Consider the following 19,376-nt stretch of genomic DNA (forward strand, 5'->3'; position numbering starts at 1 on the left):
TTTTTCACAGCATTTAAGAAATGGGAAGAAAAAGTGAATGAAGTATATTAATAAAAGTGAAAAGTAGAATTATAGACAAAAGTTAGAGAGAAAAAGTGGAAAAAAGTACTCGCATGAGGCATGTGACATGGCACATGAAACACATCGTATTATTGATCGATATATTTTTTTTATTTTTTTTTATTTTATGAATTGGTCGACATGTTTAAATATTCACAACTTGTATATTGTCTTAAAATATGATTAATGGATACTAAAAATATTTATATTTTGATCAATAAAAATAATAGCATAATAATAATAATAATAATACATTATAATTGTAGTTGGGTTGTTATTTGCTTGTATTTTCAACTTTGTATTGCCTTTCATCTTGTTCATGACCAACTTGAAAATAATTGTGCTTGAGTGAGAGCTAATTGTGCTTTAGTATTCTAAAAAATAATTGTGTTGATTATGAAAATTGAGTTAATAATATACATACGTCTTTCACAAAACCTGATAATTATTGTGATGCTAGAATGCTACACAAAGTTCACACCATATGGCTGGGGTTATTTGGTCAAAGGTTACTCGGTCGGTCAGAGGTTACTCGGTTGGTCAGGGGTTACTCGGTCGGTCAGGGGTTGCTTGGTTGTTTAGGGGTTGCTCAGTCGGTTAGCGGTGATTCAGTTAGGGGTTACTTAATCGGTCAGGGTTTACTCGGTTAGTGTTTTTGTGTGTCAATCATCCACACAGAAAACGTGTTGTGTACAGTATGACTATTATAAAAGATTTTATGATATTGGTATTTTTTTTTTGGTGTTTAGAGAGCCACAAGGGCGGGAGTGAGAATCGATCTCAGGATCTCCTGAAATCGGGAGGGAAGCTTTAACCACTTGAGCTATCTCTCGCACTCTCATGATATTGCTGATATGGTATTAAACAAAAAACACAATGTATGTTTTAGAGGTGATCATTACGACCCCACTCGATCTGACCCGACAAAAGAGTGGGTTTGGACAAGCCAAAAAAACGTTTTTTTTTAGTTAAAAAGCCAAACTCGATTTAAAAAGCCTAAAAAGGCCGTTTTGGCCCGTTATTTTTTTACGGGTTTGGGCATAGGATTTGATGTTAAGGCCCTGTCCGACCTAAAGTTTTGATTGTATAGCTTGAAATAACCTTACAATAAATGCATTGACCATAATACCCCTCACCATTGAAAAGGGCAAAAAAAAAAAAAAAAAAAAAAAAAAAAAAACTGTGTGACATTGGTGAACCCAAGCAAACAAGAGAGAAAGGAAAATCGGGAGTAAGAAAGAATGGCGCAGAACACAGGAATGTTATCCAGAGATCAATTACTCTACCTTTTCGATCGATTCGATTATCTCACTTCTCTACCTGGTAATTTAATTTATCCCCAACATTTATCTCTCTCTCTCCTTTTTTTTTTTTGTTTTTTTTTTCCCTAATTCCAGACTTTTTAAATTTGATGATGCTCAGATGTCAAGAAACGCATAGCTGATGCTGTTTTAGATAATCAGGTACTTTCTCTTTTTCATTTTATGCATTAACTGTAGTATTAAAGACGAAATTGGAGGTTTTTGCATCATGGGTATTGTTGATTTTATGCAATAATTGTAGTTCCATCGCAGAAATTAGAGGTTTCTGAATCATGAATACCTTACATTGATCTTTTGAAGAGTTTGTGGTCTATGACTTGTTTTTTCTGGGAATGTTTGGCAATGAATTTCAGGTTTAATGTCATATAACGGTCTGATTATTGTTACATTGGGATGAAGTTGTTTAATTATTGGGACAAGAATATCTTATTTGTGATTGATAATCTCTATTGAAGTACTGCATGTAATTTACGACTGCAAATTTAGAAGTTGCTTGAGAATTGGGAGTTTCCATTGGCATGTGTTATGTTTTGGTCGAGGGTGTTAAGGCTTTTCACTGCATGATGTTCGAAATGGGACTTCTTGGCATGGCTTAGGTTTATTGTCAGAAGTATTAGACTTTGATTTTTGGGTTGTCTAAGAACTATATGAACATTCGGCTACTGCACGAGCTTTTTGTCAATTTTGGTCTATAATTTGTAACGATGTAGATAAGGGTCAATTTGGTGTGATTTATTGGTTATAGCATTAGATATAGGGTTTATCCAAGCCGTTCTGGATCATGCGTGATTATGACGCATTGACAGCATGGCCTCTTGGTGACTTTTATAGCACATATGGTAGGTGGTAATGAAAGGAAGTAGTAAGAACGGATTTAGATGTATATTTGCAAGGAAGATATCATGCCAATGTCCATGGTAGTGCAACTCCATATTCCCATACCCAGACATATCACATATGTTTCCATCACCATTCAATACATCTGCCAAGTGGTAATGTATGTTGTGACGAAAAAGAGATACTTCGGGATAAACTAAGATTACCATGAGTATTGAAATAGAACATCCCTTGGAAATTTACATACATATTTATTGTAATTACGATCACTTATTACCAGTAGAGTCTCAGAGGCTGCTCAAGGAATTCCTCTTTTTTTTAGGATTCTTCCCCATTTTAAACCTCAATTATCAACAAATGAACAGTATGCCTTTGCCAGTATGTTTTTCATCAACTCAAAGCTTCTTATCAGCTTTCACCTACATTCATCTTCCATCCTTTAAAGGGTCTTCATTTGGGATTTATAGCTTCAAGGTCATGTACACCATAAGTATCATTTATTTGAACAATTTTGTTTCTTTATGAGATTAACTTGAAGGTATTTATAGTTGTCTAACTATTGTTGATTTGACTTTATAATATTTGAAGAAGCTTGCATGGTGATGAATATGACAGTAATTTTTGTGGTCACAAAAATCCCCCAATTTTCATAGGGGGGATTTATAGCATCCGAATGGAGTTTACTGTGACATTTTTCAGCATTTTGTCACCCATGGTTTATGTCAGCATTATACTGCCAAGTTGCCAATGACCTTTTAAGACTATTAGGAAGTTGAGCTATATCTATTCGTTTTTGTAGGGTATGAATTCTTGGTTCTGTTGGCAAGTAATCGTTCCCCTTGTATCCTATAGAGATCGACAACAATATAGTTGCAAAATTTCCACCCTGATAAAGCTTCTTGGGTGTGATTTACTGAAAATTTGGGTCTATTGTGGCTATATTATGTTTGATGCCAATTATGATCCGGATGATCATGTGGTTCATCTGCACCTAATAGGCGGCTTGGGTGTGTGTAGGTTCTGTTAACATCATAACATGTGAATAATGAACAGGACCCCTTCAGCATAACTTGTAAGTTTATTGGGAGCATTAAAACCTTATTACTGTCCATATAAGGGCATTCTCTGTCATGTGCCAATTTTCAAAGGCTTTCACTTATTTTTAGTTGAAATTTATGGCTGAGATCTGTATCCTTCATAATAAGATCCATTAAGGTCATTTTAAAACCTCAAGTCTAGTGTCATAAGACGCCCTTTGTACCCTGTGTGGAGAGCTTTTGAGACATCAGTGACTCAGTGTAGTGTTAATGTATACACCTAGTGTCATAATAGAAAACGAACCATTACTTGGATCTGTAATTCTGGAAAGCTTTGTGCTCAAGACGTTGTAGGGTCTTCTAGATGGTGATTTGTATCTTTTAAATAGGAGGTTGCTTTAACATGGCTGGAGTCTTGTCATTTGCTTATGATGTTTTCCTTCTTTGTGAATTCAATTTGATTTTTATCTTGGGCATTGCCTAAGCATTGCTGGACTTTGAATTGATGCCCATGCTGTGCTAAATGGTAAGTTTTATTGACAATGATAAGTTGGTTGTATAACAACTTCCTTTTTTCTGTTAAAAAACTCCTTTTCTAGATACAGATCCTGTTGTTTACATGGCCCTTGATAGATTGTAACTATAATCTAATTTGAAATACTGCAGGAAGCTGTTGCTGTGACAACTGCAATCCAAGAGGAGATATTCTTAGAAATGGGTGTTGGTTAGTTTTTTTATAATCATTTACTCTGTTGGTTTCACCAGCTTTTTGCATTCTTCCCACATATTTGTGATATTAACCTATGAGGGGTGAACTAACTATGTCAATAAATCTGCACTCTTGTGCAGTTGTGCTAGTTCTATACATTGACCTTGGCTGTGATCTGTTAGGAGAAAGGATTTAAATAAGCCATAAATGTTAATATTAGATAATCAGAATGGTCTATTGCTATGATTTCTGTATGCTGTTTCACTTAGCCATTTTTTAAATAAGCTATTTGCTTTGAGCTTCCACAATTTATTATTGCTAGTGTTAGGCTCTTTTTTGCATAGGATTATCATTGAAGCTTTTTTTTTTGGAAAGAAACCTAATTGAGCCTCATTTCTTGCAGTTTGTGGATTAACAATAGACTTATCTATGCCCTTCAGATCAAGGGTAAGGGCTGGGTTACTCTTGATATCCATATCAGCTGCAAAATTGAATTTATTGGAATTGACTATGGTCATCCATCTCATAGCATAACATAGCAGATTCATTGCACTACTATAAAATGTTTTTCCCCAAATTCTTTTTGGACTATCAAACTTCTTGATCGACCTGGTTCAGTCTGCTGGGCCACTACATGAGAATCAAACATTTTTATATGTCAGCTCACTCTCCAATATCCCCAAATTCTTTTGATTTGTCAAACTCCTTGATTGATGTGCATCTGTCTTCTATGCTGTATCATATCTGGCGACCACAATATGCAAGCAGTCATGTGTTCTTAGGAAAGTACATGCTTATTACTTATGCCTGCCCTCTTTCTCTCAGAAGTAGTCTGTCGCTTGTGAATTACTTCGTATATATCATTTTTAACGATAGAATTCTAATATTTCATATATACAAAATTAATCATAACTTTTAATAAATAATGTATAACTCAATTCTATTTCCATAATCAAATTCGTTTTAATTTTTTTTTAAAAATAAGATCCATTTATAATATATTTAATCACAAACTTTTATACGTAGCTGGTCAAATCGTGTCACCAACTATTACAGGATCAGAGTTACTTCGTTAATGCTATAGGGGTTACTTGGTCAGTGTTGTAGTGGTTACTCAATCAGTATTAATGTATTATAGACAGGGGTTACTTAGTCAGTGTTGGAGGTTACTCAGTTAGTATTACAGGAGTTACTCGATCAGTTTTATAGGGGTTACTTTGTCCGGCCAAATGGTGTAGTTAGCCGCATACAAAATGCATTGTTATTTAATATATTTAAAAAAATATTAGAGAATCGGTAAAATAAGTTTTAATCAGTAAATTTAATTTTAGTTTGGTAAAAATACTTTCAGTTCAGTGAAAATAATTTAAGTTCAATAAAAATACTTTCAAGTCAATAATAACATAAATATCTATTTAAAAACAAAACTACACAAAGTATACTCCATATGATATTGTTTGTCTAAATATCCTACATTATCAGAACGAATTATTTGACTGTATTGAACATTCAAGTAAAAATATTATCTTAAAATTTTATCAACCATTTGGGCATCGCCCAGGCACAAAACTAACCACTAATATATAAATTCGGTCTCGCAGCCAGGCCACGAGACATCGACACTTGGCATTCCAGTTTTTTGCCAAGTGTCGAGTCATGTAGACGACAAATAGGTATTATTGTGACACATATGATGCTAAGTAACCAATTTTTAAAAAGTACTTTGACATGACTTTTGGGCAATATTGCAGATCCTAGCTTTGGAATTGGCTGCCTGGGAAAAGTGAATATGGCATATGAGAATGACCGAGACTTGATGATTCGCTTCTATGGATTTGTGGCTAAGTAAGTTTTCTTTAAGTTGTTTTGTTCCCCTTTCTGTTCTTTGCGCAAGCTGTTTTATTCTTTATTTGAAATTACTTGGAGTGAGGATCTAGGGGCTAGGGTCTTTATGCTGCAGGATGAAAAGGGGAAAAACGAAAAAATCTTGCATATCTGCCTCTTTGTTGTTTCTTTTGCTTGCTAGCTCATAGGAATCTAACCCCCCCCCCCTTTTTTTTTTTTTTTTTTTCCTACATGCCATTATTGTTGTTCCCGTGGTGGCTGATGTATGTAACAAAGTCAGGGACAATACACAATTCTCTGCTTGGCAATTTTTTATTCCTCGCCTTGCTGTTTCTTCTATGCTAGTGCTCATCCTACTGACAGTGACAATATCTATGTACCATGAATCTGATTTTGGAGATCTGATAAGGTGTAAATTGCAGGGAAGAGATAGCCTGTGATGAAGCTGAGCTTGGAACAGATGAATTTGCCAAAAAAATGCATAACCAGCATGATCTACAAGCACAGGTAGAGTTCACTTAACACTTTTGATGGTTGTGAGGAATTATTGCTGAAAGGTGTCAGGTGATTTTTCTTGCAGCAACTAGAGATGTTAAAGCATATGCGTAAATTTCACACAGATGACCAATCAGCTATTCTTGAAAAGGTTTACTTTCTTTTCACCTTGGTTGTGTTGTGGCTAATCTGTTTTTGACAATAGCTGCAATTCTCTTTTAGAAGGTACCAAGTCGCATAATTCAACTGATCAATGTTTGAAGTAGAGATCTTTTTCAGTTCTCTTTCTCACTGTACTTTTATTAGCGTTTCCTTTTAGAAGGTAAGCTCATAATTATAGAACGTGTAGGCTTGGGCTTTTGGTGTTTCGTACCCACTAATGTGAGTTCTGAAGGTTTGTGATGAGGAGTATATCTTTATCATTTGATATCCTTGTCTCGGTGTCTCCACACATGCTGTGTATGCTAGAGCACCTCCCGCCCTTCCCCCCCCCCCCCCCTTTTTTTTCCATGTCAACCGTTTTCTAAAGTGTTCTCCTTACTGTGTAATTTGTTTGCAGTTGCACGAGCAACTGCAAAATTCAGCTTTCGATAACTGGGCGTCTGTGATGCCCGCGGAACAAATTCTGGAGGTCGTTAGAAAGAGAAATGTGCCAATAGCAAGACCAAACTAATAGTTGCTTGAGAATTTACCATCTCATCAACTCTTTTTCAGCTGAACTGGGAACTTGCACTTTGTATATTCGTATTAGTAAAAAAAATCTCTTTAGCTGCAAATGAAGGGACTTAAAACAAAATGTTAATAAGATGCTCTTTTGCTTGAATAGTATTTTTTTTCTTACTCCTTATGTCTATTTAATTTCTTAATTTATTAGCCAATTTATACTTCGATTCAGTATCTCGCATTACATCTATTCATTTTGCGATAAGAAAGGACCAAATTAACCTTCTAGAAGAGGGATGTTTTTTTTTTTTTAACTTTATTTGCTTTTTTTTTTTTTTTTGAAAAAAAAGAGGATGGTTTTTTTAGAATTAAAAAAAGGGGAAAGAATGTTGTTTGGAAAAGGAAAACAGAATATATTCTATGTTTTCGGTAAAAGTACAACAAAGTAGAGATGGCCGAGTTGGTCTGAGGCCCCAGTTTAAGGTTCTAGTCCGAAAGGGCGTGGGTTCAATCCCACTCACAACAATTTTCTTTTTCTTTTTTTTTTCCACACTTTTAACTCTTCCTTATTCTATCCTTTGTCACTTTGTTCACATCTGCTACATACTTGAGAGAGGATGTTTACATTTGCTTACAAACTGCTTAGCTTGTACAAACAGAGCTAATCACGACTCACGAGTTTAGTTTAAAAAGGCGATAACTCGGGACCTATAACTTAAGAGGGCCTATAATTGAAGTCTTGAAGATGTTACAAAGATTAATCAATTCAGAAGAGATGAAATTTTTTCCATTGAGTATGCATTAATTGATACATAAAAAAAATCTGATCAACAGAAAAATGTATCAGGCGTTAGATTCTGGTCTTTAGAAGCAGGAGGTATAACAAAATGCCAAAGCCTACCTACAGCCTTTACCAAATACTTTCTACAAAGAAACCTTTGAGCATAAACCCTCTCTACTTTCCTATTAACATCATGCAATATTACATGGGTTACCCCTGGCCTCGTCCTCATCCTCGCCATCACTGCCACCGTGTAGATGGCTGCCATCCGCCCCGGCAAGTCCGGTAGATACCCCTTTGGTCCATCTATCATTATCACATCCCACTCTTTGTCATACACTTCATTTGGTAGATCACTTAGGACTAACCTGATCATGCATCCATAAATTCATTAAAAACAAACTATTGATGAAGAGGTGGGGCCATACACTAATAAATAATCTGCATGCTTTTTAATACTCCGTACTAATTAAAAAATATAATATTTGTTAAATAGGAACCATAACCGCGGTCAACCAACCCTTAGTTTTACTCTTGATTTGATTTATGTAGTAACAATAGATCTATATTCATTAAATTAGAAAATACATCATTGAATCAAACATTTTTAACACTACTTTTACTTTAATATATTGTAAATCAGAATATATTTCATCAAATCAAACTTTTCCGATAATTTAAATCATTTCAATTATTAATCAAAATCCATATGTATATCTATCATCACATTGTAATATTAACATGCATTAATTAATGAAGATTAAGGATTAATAAGATTGACAAACCTGCATTTGGTGTTACCTTGAAGATGCAACTTAGGGGGCAAACAATTGGGCTCAGCCTTATAATGGGCCAACAAATTCTTAGCATCGTAAAGATGGGTCTTATAGCCCACTGGATAGACCCTTATATTTGGGGCCTTGGTTAGAACCGTCTTGATCCAATTAGGGTCCTCTTCTAGGAACATGGTGAACCCATTTGGGTTAAATGAGGCCCACATCAACGAATCATGGCCCAGCCCAAAAACCAAGAAATTACAAGGGTAAAGAGAGAATAACACATCAAAGCTAACCCGGATCTCAGCAGTAGACTGTTGTGGTATGTCACGGGTAGTAGCGTAATGTAGCACGGCATGAAGTTGTATTGGTATAACGTTTCTCTCAACCACCGATGTCGTCCCACAAATTAACCCGGCCTTCATCGTGACCACCTTGAAGTTTACCACTAAAAATGCCACGGCGATCATCACTGCCACCACTAATGGTACCGCTAGCCAGGGCCTGTCTAGTGGTAATCGCCGTGGCTTCATTTTTATTTCTAAGATTTTAATTTTTGTGATCTATGTTGAAGGATAAATAAATAAATTATTTACAATGAAGATGAGAAATTTTACAGTATGAAATGAAAGTGAAGTGAATAATTAGTGATTGTTGATTTGTTGGTGTTTGTAATATTTTGGTGTAATTCATTCATGTCTAAGGAGATGTTTTTGATTGTTAGTTAACGAGATTTACATTTGCCTAGATGTTCGGAGTTGGAAGGTCCTTGGTTAGGTAACACGTATAATTGTCATGATTAATTAATTGTTTTATAATTGTTGTTAGTTTTGTTGTAATTTTTTGTTTGGATTTAATTTAATTCATGGCTCAAATTTCATGCGCTTTTGTAGCGTAGTATAATACTCAACTAGTGTGCGGCCCGGGCGTTGCATCGGGTTGCCATTTTGATTAAACTTTTTTTATTTTTATTTTTATGAAATTTTTTCTATCATCATGTTTTTTTTTTCTTTTTTTTTTTTCCCTTTTTTCAAATATGTTTTATAATTGTGGTATTATGATTTATAAATTGATAAAGCATAGGATGTTTGAGTATGTTGTGCACAAATGTTAAACATAATGTTACTAATTAACATTTTTTTAAAAAATGCTATTAATTAACAAAAAGTATAGGAACATAGTTTTTAACTCTCCATTATTTCGAAAATGTCGATTATATTCCTCTTAAATTTTTTTATCAAGTTGCATATCTAGTTAGTTTTTCCTTTTTATTTTGAGACTGTCATTTATAGTTGTATTTATTTAAAAAAATGACATGATTCATTATTGGCTAAGATGGTAAGGAGTTTGATATTGCTTCCCTAAGGTTTAGTGTTCAAAACCCATGATAGGCTTTTTTATATTATAATTAATTTGTCAATAATGGTAGTACAGTCTTGCTTTGTTAAGTGGTGATGACGTGTTGTTAAGTGATGATGTGACACAATGCTTGTTAAGGAGGGAATGACGTGGCACATAAACGTTTTTCGGAACGCTTTTTAGTATATAACTAGTGAGTAGCCCGTGCGTTGCCCCGAGTTGCTACTTTTATAATTGTACAATGGGAGTATTTTATTTTATGGATTTTTATTTTTATTTTTTTAAGCAAAATAATAACATAATATTTTAGCAAAATATCATATGGTATAATTTAAAATAACAACATGTTGAAACAAAATAACAACACGTTTAAACAAAATAACAACAGGACAAATATATAATAATAACCTAGTCGTTTCCTCTCTTTTTTCTCTCTAGGGTTCTTCAAAAAAAGTGTTTCAGACGTCGGAAACAGCTAAATTTCTCCAGAAATTATGCTTTTGTAATTGAATTTAATAAAACTACACTCTTTGAATGTTCTAAGTACCCCTAATGGTGGGTTTGAGTGTAGTAAGTTCCCCTATGGTGTGCTTTGTTTTAGTTTTGTTTTTGTATTATGAGTTTAGTATGATACAAGTTGTTTCATGGGTAAAGATTTGTGCGGGATCGAAAAAGAGGTTAATCCTTCAATTACAATTAGATGAATTAGACGAAAATTTTCTTCACGATTACACAATATAAAAATAACAATATTGTTAAGTAGAATAACATTAGATTATTGAAAGAATAACATAAGGTTAAATATAAAATACAAAACATAACACGATTTTAGTAATATAATACAAGGTTTGATCAAAATTACTCAAGGGTTTTGTATAATAACACATGGTTTTAACAAAATAACACAAGATTAAAAATACAAGCTTAATTTAAAATAACGCAAGTTCAACTCATAATAATACAAGTACAGAAAATAATGGATTCAATTCAAATAAACATTTTAAAATAACATAGGCACATTTTAGAATAACAAGTTTCAATAACTTTCAAATAACACATGTTTAACTTAAAATAACATTATCTCATCACAATTCACTTCATTTTTTGATGTTAAATTTTTGTGAAAATATAAATTGTAATTATAAGTACCAAAGTTGTAATTGAATATATTTGTTAAAAAAATATTAATAACTTTATTCAAATTCAAATATACTTACCTATTTTGTTTCAACCTTTCTTGTTGTGCTTAATTTGTTCATTTTTCTATGAATTCATGAATATCAACCCATTATATGCACGATGATGTGATATTGAAAATTCTCAGTCAATTGCACAATTTTATGCTAGCTAATGCAAATTTTGGATGAAATTTAGGAGTTTTTGTTGAATGAAAGAAGGTTTCAATAAGGTAAAAATGGAGGTTTGAGAATTTGGAGAGAGAAAAAGTGGAGATAGAAAGTGGAGAGAGAATGTATTTTAAATTCTGAATTTTTTTGGCTCAATTTCATTATATAGTCTCACATGTACATGTTATTTTGTTTTAAACATATGTTATTTCGCTTTAATATGTTATAATAAGTGGACTACCATGAAGATGGTACTCCAGGATTACATAATACTAATTGAAATGCGACCGTGTTTAAATAAGTGTTACACTTCCTTTTTTGACAAAAAGCTACATTTTAATATTATATCTCTCTCTTCTCATGGTCCCCATAAACCCGGCCACTACTACTTTTTTTTATTATTTCTCTCCTCTCACATTCATTACTTTTCAATAAACTATTAACCCCACTATCTTTCTTTTATAATTTCTTAATACTCCAACTACCCCACTTACTTCTTATTTTATTTAAGTCAATTAAATTGCCTAAAACTATGTGTCGGTCAAAGTGTAATATTTATTAAAACATGAAGGGAGTATCGATAGATAAATGCATAGTCTAATACTCTTATCTAATCAATGGCTATATAATCGTGTGATAGTAATTGGTGTCTAGATCCTTCGACGTGCTGGAATTTGAACCTACTATGTCATACGTCAACGACAAACGTGAATAATGGTGTAATTTACAAAAAAAATATTGATTCAACGTGAATCCATTCAACGTTATGAAATTTTGATTATGTGTTTGCTTGTTACCGACACAACAAATTAAATGACGATCTGATAATCTGATATTGGGAACATGACTTGTGTTAGCCTGCTAGGGTATTACTCGATATACGTTGTAGTGTTGATAATTCTTTCGTGCACCACTCAGACAACTTTTAATATTTACTAGGTATTTAATACTAGTTTTATATGCATGTAATATATGTGATAATTTATCAATGCATAACTTCGACTAAAATATCTCTAATAATTTGTTGATGTTGAAAAACTAGACATTAAGAGTTGAGAAGATTTTAACTAGTATCCACATGACTATGTTTAATTGAAGTATTATACATAAAATATTAACATTCCTTAAAGTGGTGTATTTGAATAGGGAAGAATTCAAGATGAGGAACTTAAGGGAGTAACATTTTGTACGAAATAATCTTTACAATTGTACAACAGATATACTCCGTACTTCGTATTTACAGTACAATTTTACATTGACATACGTGTAGATTAAAAATGTTTTGCAATCATGCATGAGGAGGAATTCAAGATGAGGGACTTAAGGGAGTAACATTTTGTACGAAATAATCTTTACAATTGTACAACAGATATTCTCTGTACTTCGTATTTACAATACAATTTTACATTGACACACATGTAGATTAAAATTTTTTTGCAATCATGCATGATGGGTCATTATAATTAGTGGTTGATCTTGGTCTAAAAAATTAGAGGGGTCGGAATTTATGTCTCTTAGCACACTTGGTCAAAATTAATTAATAATTATGTAGCAATATTTATAAGTCAATAGGGTTATTAAAGTTTAGTAATTAATTACTCGGCCCAGTGGAAGGTGCCCCTCTGATTGGGATGGCAATTGTAATCATGCATGGGTGGGTATGCTGAATCATCGGGATGACAATTTTCTTTGATTTATTAGTCACAAATTATACGTAGTATAAATAAATAAATAGAAAGAGTGCAGTCAGTATTATGAGCTCCAACTCAAGGCATCGAGAGAGAGAAAGAAGAGAGGGAAAGAGATTGTTTATAGAGCAAGCAATCACCATACCTATGGAGTCAAAAAAGTTATTAAATGGAGCAAAGCAAATAATGGTGCCAACCAAAGATCACAACTTGTCCAATGGCGGCGATGCTGTTATCGATCTTGACCGGTAAGCCCATGATTGCTATTTTACTTGACGATGTTTATTTGAAATTCATCTACATACTATATAATACATGATCTGAGAGTGAGGGATAACTCAAGTGGTTAGAGCTTTCCTTCCGGGAAATTCTGGGATAGATTTTCACCCCCACCCTTGTGGCTCTTTAAACATGAAAAAAAAAACTATAGTACATGATCTTTGTAAAGAGAACGCACCCTATTCCCTAGTTGAGATGTAAAGTTTCTATTATTACTATCTACTCCGTACCCTAATCAATCTTAGAGCTGTTCATGGACGAGACAACCCGCTAAGCCCGTTCTACCCGGCCCGTAAAAAGGGACGAGCTTGGACAACAATTTTGAAAAAAATGAATATTTAGATGGGGCTAGGCCCGACCCACTGATATATATGGGCGAACATGAACAAGACAATTTATATCGCGGGCTAGCCTGTCTGACCCGTTTAATAAAAACTAATTTAATAAAAATTTTTAGTTAGTTAAATTGTATACATTATATTATAGAAAAAAAAAATACAAAGAAAGTATATTGAACTCTAAGTTTTTATCAGCTACAATAACTATTTTTTTTCTCATTTTTATATGTCTTTTCATAATTTTTACTAACATATGTCACGATTTTAATTTTTTAAAATTTCTTTATCATTTGTGATCAAGAAATTTTCAAAATAAATTAATCAAAATAATTGTAAACTAAATAAATAATAAAAAGATTAGTTAGCGTTTATATAATAACTAGTTTTGTGTCCGGGCGATGCCTAGATGGTTGATAAAATTTTAAGATAACATTTTTACGTGAATGTTAAATACGGTCAAATAATTCGTTCTGATAATATATGTAGGATATTTGGACATACGATATCATATGGAGTGTACTTTGTATAGTTTTGTTTGTAAATAGATATCTATCTATGTTATTATTGACTTGAAATTATTTTTATTGAACTTCAATTATTTTCACTAAAGTGAAAGTATTTTTACCAAACTAATATTATTTTTACTAATTAAAACTTATTTTTACTGATTCTCTAATATTTTTTTAAAATAAATTAAAAAACAATGCATTTTATATGCGGCTAACCACACCATCTGACCGGACAAAGTAATCCCTATAAAACTGATCGAGTAACCCGTGTAATACTAACTGAGTAACCTCTAACACTGACTAAATAACCCCTATCTATAACACTGATGAAGTAACCCCTATAGCACTAACGAAGTACCTCTGATCTTGCATTGTAATAGTTAGTGACACGGTTTGGCCAGCTACGTATAAAAGTTTGTGATTAAATATATTATAAATGGATCTTATTTTAAAGAACTTTTTAAAACGAATTTGATGATGGAAATAGAATTGAGTTATAGGATATTTATTAAAAGTTATGATTAATTTTGTATATATGAAATATTAGAATTTTATCGATAATAAAACTCTGTGCAACAATTTTATCTTAAAATATCTATCCAAAAAGCGCTTACTTAGCATCATATGTGTCACAATAATACCTGTTTATCTCCCACGTGACACGACACTTGGCGAAAAACTGGAATGCCAAGTGTCGCTGTCTCGTGGCCTGGCTGCGAGACCGGCTTTATTTATTAGTGGTATGATAAGAAGAAAGTCCTAAAAATAATAAAATTAGAACAAAGATTTTAAGCCTATTAGTCCGTAGACAAGCTCTACCCGTTTAATGGGGCAGGTATGGACCAATTGTCAAGCCCGCAAAAAGGGCTTGGGGGTTTGCTAGATTAAGCCCGTTAGACAAAGTAAGAACTATAAGCCCGACTCGTTTCCCACCCAAGCCCGTAAATGATCACCTCTAATCAATCAATAGTAATCATGCAAATTCATATATATAACAGCCATAATAATAAATTTCTTATCACTAATCAATTATTAGTCATGCAAATTCATGTTACAACCATAATAATAAATTTCTTATCAGCTATCGATCTTATCACTACGATTACTAATCAATCATTAGTTATTAGGCTTAACTATCAAACTCATATTTCAAGCGTGAAAATTCATGTAACAGCCACAACAATTGATGACATGACCTCAACAACTCATATTTGCATAATATTTCATTTTGTTGCTTAAGTACATGATCAGTGCGTGCCCTAAAACTTTGAGTCGATGAGGTCGTGTCATTTATTGCTACGGTTGTTACATGAATTTGAAAATCATTATAACGAATTAAAATATGAGCCGCAATGAGGTCATGTCATATATTATATAGCAAATTACTCCGTATATTTAAATGAATTATAGAAAGATTGGTAATTACTGTATATTTTAAAATATGAAAAATCAATTTAAAAAATAATTATTTATTGAAGTTGAGTAATCTAATATAAGGTATATATATGTCTCAATTGATACAGTGGTGACCCTAAGATGTTCTATACATTTTGGAAGAAAGTGGACAATGAATGCTCGGTGAATATCAAAGCATCAGAGCTAATAAGCTATTTCCCAAACCCTAAAGATGCTGACTTTTTGTGCCAGATGCCGGAGTTCATAGACGCCATCCATAGGGTGCATCGTGTAGTCGGAAATGCAGAGACCGAGGGCCGGTATATAATCGGAGGGACAGGATCATCTCAACTGTTCATCGCTGCGCTTCGTGCCCTGGCTTGTACTGCCAAGGAGACTACTATTAACAAGAAGCACGTACCCGTTGTTTGTGCTGAGCCCTATTACTCGGTAATTTTTTTTATTGTGCACTTTTATTGTTTAAAAATCTTGAATCAACATGCATGCTAGTATTGTTTTATTTTCTCCATCCAAAAATAAAAGGTTGCATTGATTTGTCTTTTTCTCGTAAAATAATTCAAGTGTTACTCTTAGTTACAATCATATATTAAAGCGAGCAATTATTATATATGAAAAACTGACATACAGTTAAAAGTTACCTGAAAAAAGTAACAAGCCATCCCTATACGTTTAATTAATCAGACGGCTAAATATGGATTTTGTAAATTAAGGTTATGGGCCTATGGCTTATGTTTGACAACGATCAGTAGATCCAAATTGATTAATTATCTAATTAGCTCTATTACCCATACAATTAATTTGCACATTAAACAACATCCCAAATGACGAAATTAGTGAATTGTTGATGACCTATCTCATTTTTTGGGGACAGTTTTACAAAGAGGTAATAGAGCAAGAGAGATCAGAACTCTATCAATGGAAAGGAGATGCTAATACTTTCCAAGAGGAATCTGGTCCATACATTGAAGTGGTGACATCTCCAAATAACCCTGATGGTACTACTCGAAAGCCGGTACTTAAGAGAGAAGAAGGGATGGTGATACATGACCTTGCTTACTACTGGCCACACTATACACCCATAACATCTCCAGCTGACTATGATGTTATGCTCTTTACATTGTCTAAGGCTACCGGCCATGCTGGATCGCGAGTAGGGTAAGTCATTTCATTGCTAATAAGCTTCCGGATTCCGGATTAATAAAGGATCGTTGACTCATTGAGCATAAGCTGCTCTAAAATATGAATTATTGTGAAACAGAGGAGTAAGGCTATGTTTAATAGATTAAACTGTTGTCAAAGTTTAATACTTCGTATGTGAATAGTTAAATAACTCAAATTTATCAATTATCATGGGATAGGGGGGGGGGAGTATTCAATAAAAATAATTCCAATTCAATAAAATAAGTTTAATTAGTAAAAATAAATTTTAATACGTCTAATTCTGTAAATAATAGAGAATCTGTAAAAATAATTTCAGTTTAGCAAATTTTAGGTGAGTGAATATATAAAAGCCTATTATTAGGGTGTTATTATTTTGTGTTAAAAGGTGGGCTATTGTAAAGGACAAAGAGATTGCCAAAAAGATGCACAAACACTTATTTTTGATGAGCATTGGAAGTTGCCAAGAAGGGTTTTTTCGAGCTACAAAGATCATCCAATTTGTGGCGGATAGTTATGAGCATGATGTGGATTATATGCATGTGAAGCCTCCAAAGGTGCCTGTACTATTTGAAGCCGAGGGGCTCTTCGATTACGGCCACCGTATCTTGGCGCTGCGTTGGAAGAGGCTTAGAGCTATTGCCCAACGCAGTGAAGTAGTTATCCTCCGAGACTTTTCTCCGGAATTCGTAACTTCAAGGGAAAGCTCACTTATCCTACTCCAGGTATCTAAATTAATAAATTCAATAATATTATTGTCAAAGAATTTGTTTTTTTGAAAGGAAATTGTCATAGAAACTCTAAACTACCTTAGGTATATTAGGTTTTAGGTTCAAATTAAATCCCGCTATTGTGAGCTTTAAATGTACTCGTACGATTTTTTTATACACTTCTAAGTTAACCTCTAATAATATTAAATTATTGATACGCCTCCTATACTTGCATTGGTGGGAGAGGTGTATCAATACTCTATTTACTTTGATGTACAAGGATATTAAGCTGATGATCCAATTTATGGTAGCATTTGCGTTGTTGGAGTGTAAAACGGGTGAAGATGCTGAACAGCTGACGAGGAAGCTGAAGATCCAAGCAAGAAATGGCTCTAAGTTCGGCGTTAGCGTCTCTAGAAGATATGTAAGAGTTAGTATGGTGGGAGATGATCACAGCTTCAACCTCTTCGTTGAAAGACTCTCATCTCTAAGTATTATGGAATAATAATGTTGATTTATAATTTTCTCAATAATAATGGTAAAAATTCTAGAGTAGTTGTCGACTACGAACGACTATGGTCGACTACAATAGGAGACTAAATCTCAACCGTTGATATTTATTTATTTAATCCTCGCCGTCTAATCCAACACATATGATACACAGACATCAAATGATTGTTTGGTTAGAAGATAATTTTTTTTACCACATGGAATTTCGGGAATTTCTTTTTGTTACGGAATAACAGATATTTCTTGCGATGCTCAACGTCTTACATAATTATAGGAGTTGACTTGCTCAATTTTGTTACCTAACAAACTGTTCTTATCTTCCTAGTTTGTAATCTTTGTTGTTATCCTCTTACTCTTGTAATGCTATAAATACTCTGTACATTGTTTGCCAATATTTAAGAAAAATACATTACAATCATTTTATCTTTCCTATATGGTATTAGATTTTTGATCTGCACACCATTCACCCTCTTCCGCTGCATCACCATGGCCATTACACCCGAAACCTTCTACCAACTTTCCAACCCCACCAACCCCTCACAACCCTTCATCGTTGTAAACATGCACAACGTCATTAAGCTCACCCCGACCAACTACCTTTCCTGGAAACTCCAAGTCGAGGCTCTGCTCGTCGGCCATGACGTTTTCCATTTCTTTGATGGCAGTACACCTTGTCCATCTCCCATAACCACCACCAACGGTGTTGACACCCCTAACCCTGACCACACCTACTGGACTCGCCAAGACCGCCTACTCTTTGGCTCCCTAATCGGCACCATCTCTCCCAAACTTGTGCCTCTCATCTCCCAAGCTAAAACCTCTGCCCAACTATGGGAGAAACTCCATCAAACATATGCCCTCCCTTCCCGTGGCCATATAAAACAGTTACGTGACAAATTTCACCGCATTGTTAAAGGCACATCCTCCATCTTTGACTATATGCGCTCTCTTAAGGAGTGCGTTGACCACCTTGCCGCTCTCGGTAAACGACCCATTGATCATGAGGACTTTATAGACCGGGTCCTCGCTGGTCTTGATGATTCTTACAAGTCCGTTGTTGACTCTGTCAATGCCCGAGACACAACCATTTCCTTCGAAGAGCTTCACGAAAAGCTCATAAACAAATAACTTTCCATCCTACAAACACAAACCACCACTGCCTCTTCCCTTCCCGCAACCGCCTTCGCTGCCACCTCCAAGGCTTCCAGCCGTCCACCAAACCGTCAACCCACCCACGGTATTCTGCCCACTCCTATAACATCTCCAAAACAGCCTCGGCCCTTCCTTGGCAAGTGCCAATGGTGCCGTGAACAAGGCCATGTTGTGGCCCATTGCCCCTTGTTCACCCAGCAATTCCCCATCGCAGCTCCCCCGCCATCACGCCCAACAACAACACCCCATAACCAACACAAACCCCAAGCAAACACAACTCAACTTGCACCCGCAAATACGTCCAGCTCCTGGCTTCTTGACAGTGGGGCTTCTCACCACGTCACAAATGACCTTAAAACTTGTCCCTTCATGCCCCTTATGATGGA

General features: G+C 34.3%; 2 protein-coding genes and 1 pseudogene across 2 annotated transcripts; 2 read left to right on the forward strand and 1 right to left on the reverse strand.

The window, feature by feature from the left end:
• The first annotated feature begins 1,066 nt into the window (after positions 1–1,066).
• LOC110695095 lies at positions 1,067–7,145 on the forward strand. Its single transcript, XM_021872304.1, has 7 exons — positions 1,067–1,383; positions 1,483–1,523; positions 3,923–3,980; positions 5,717–5,810; positions 6,233–6,317; positions 6,391–6,456; positions 6,865–7,145. Exons 1-7 carry the CDS (start codon positions 1,302–1,304, stop codon positions 6,976–6,978), a joined length of 540 nt encoding a protein of 179 aa, XP_021727996.1. The 5' UTR covers positions 1,067–1,301; the 3' UTR covers positions 6,979–7,145.
• A 650-nt stretch (positions 7,146–7,795) lies between these two features.
• Positions 7,796–9,058, reverse strand: LOC110695316 (probable methyltransferase At1g27930). Its single transcript, XM_021872573.1, has 2 exons — positions 8,535–9,058; positions 7,796–8,117 (listed from the first exon to the last, which is right to left on the reverse strand). The coding sequence occupies exons 1-2, from the start codon at positions 9,056–9,058 to the stop codon at positions 7,796–7,798; spliced, it is 846 nt and encodes a 281-aa protein (XP_021728265.1).
• Positions 9,059–13,011: 3,953 nt separating this feature from the next.
• Positions 13,012–18,300, forward strand: LOC110695354 (annotated as a pseudogene).
• The last annotated feature ends 1,076 nt before the right edge of the window (positions 18,301–19,376 follow it).

Source organism: Chenopodium quinoa, unplaced genomic scaffold, assembly GCF_001683475.1.
Source record: "Chenopodium quinoa cultivar QQ74 unplaced genomic scaffold, ASM168347v1, whole genome shotgun sequence".
Classification (NCBI taxonomy): domain Eukaryota; kingdom Viridiplantae; phylum Streptophyta; class Magnoliopsida; order Caryophyllales; family Amaranthaceae; genus Chenopodium; species Chenopodium quinoa.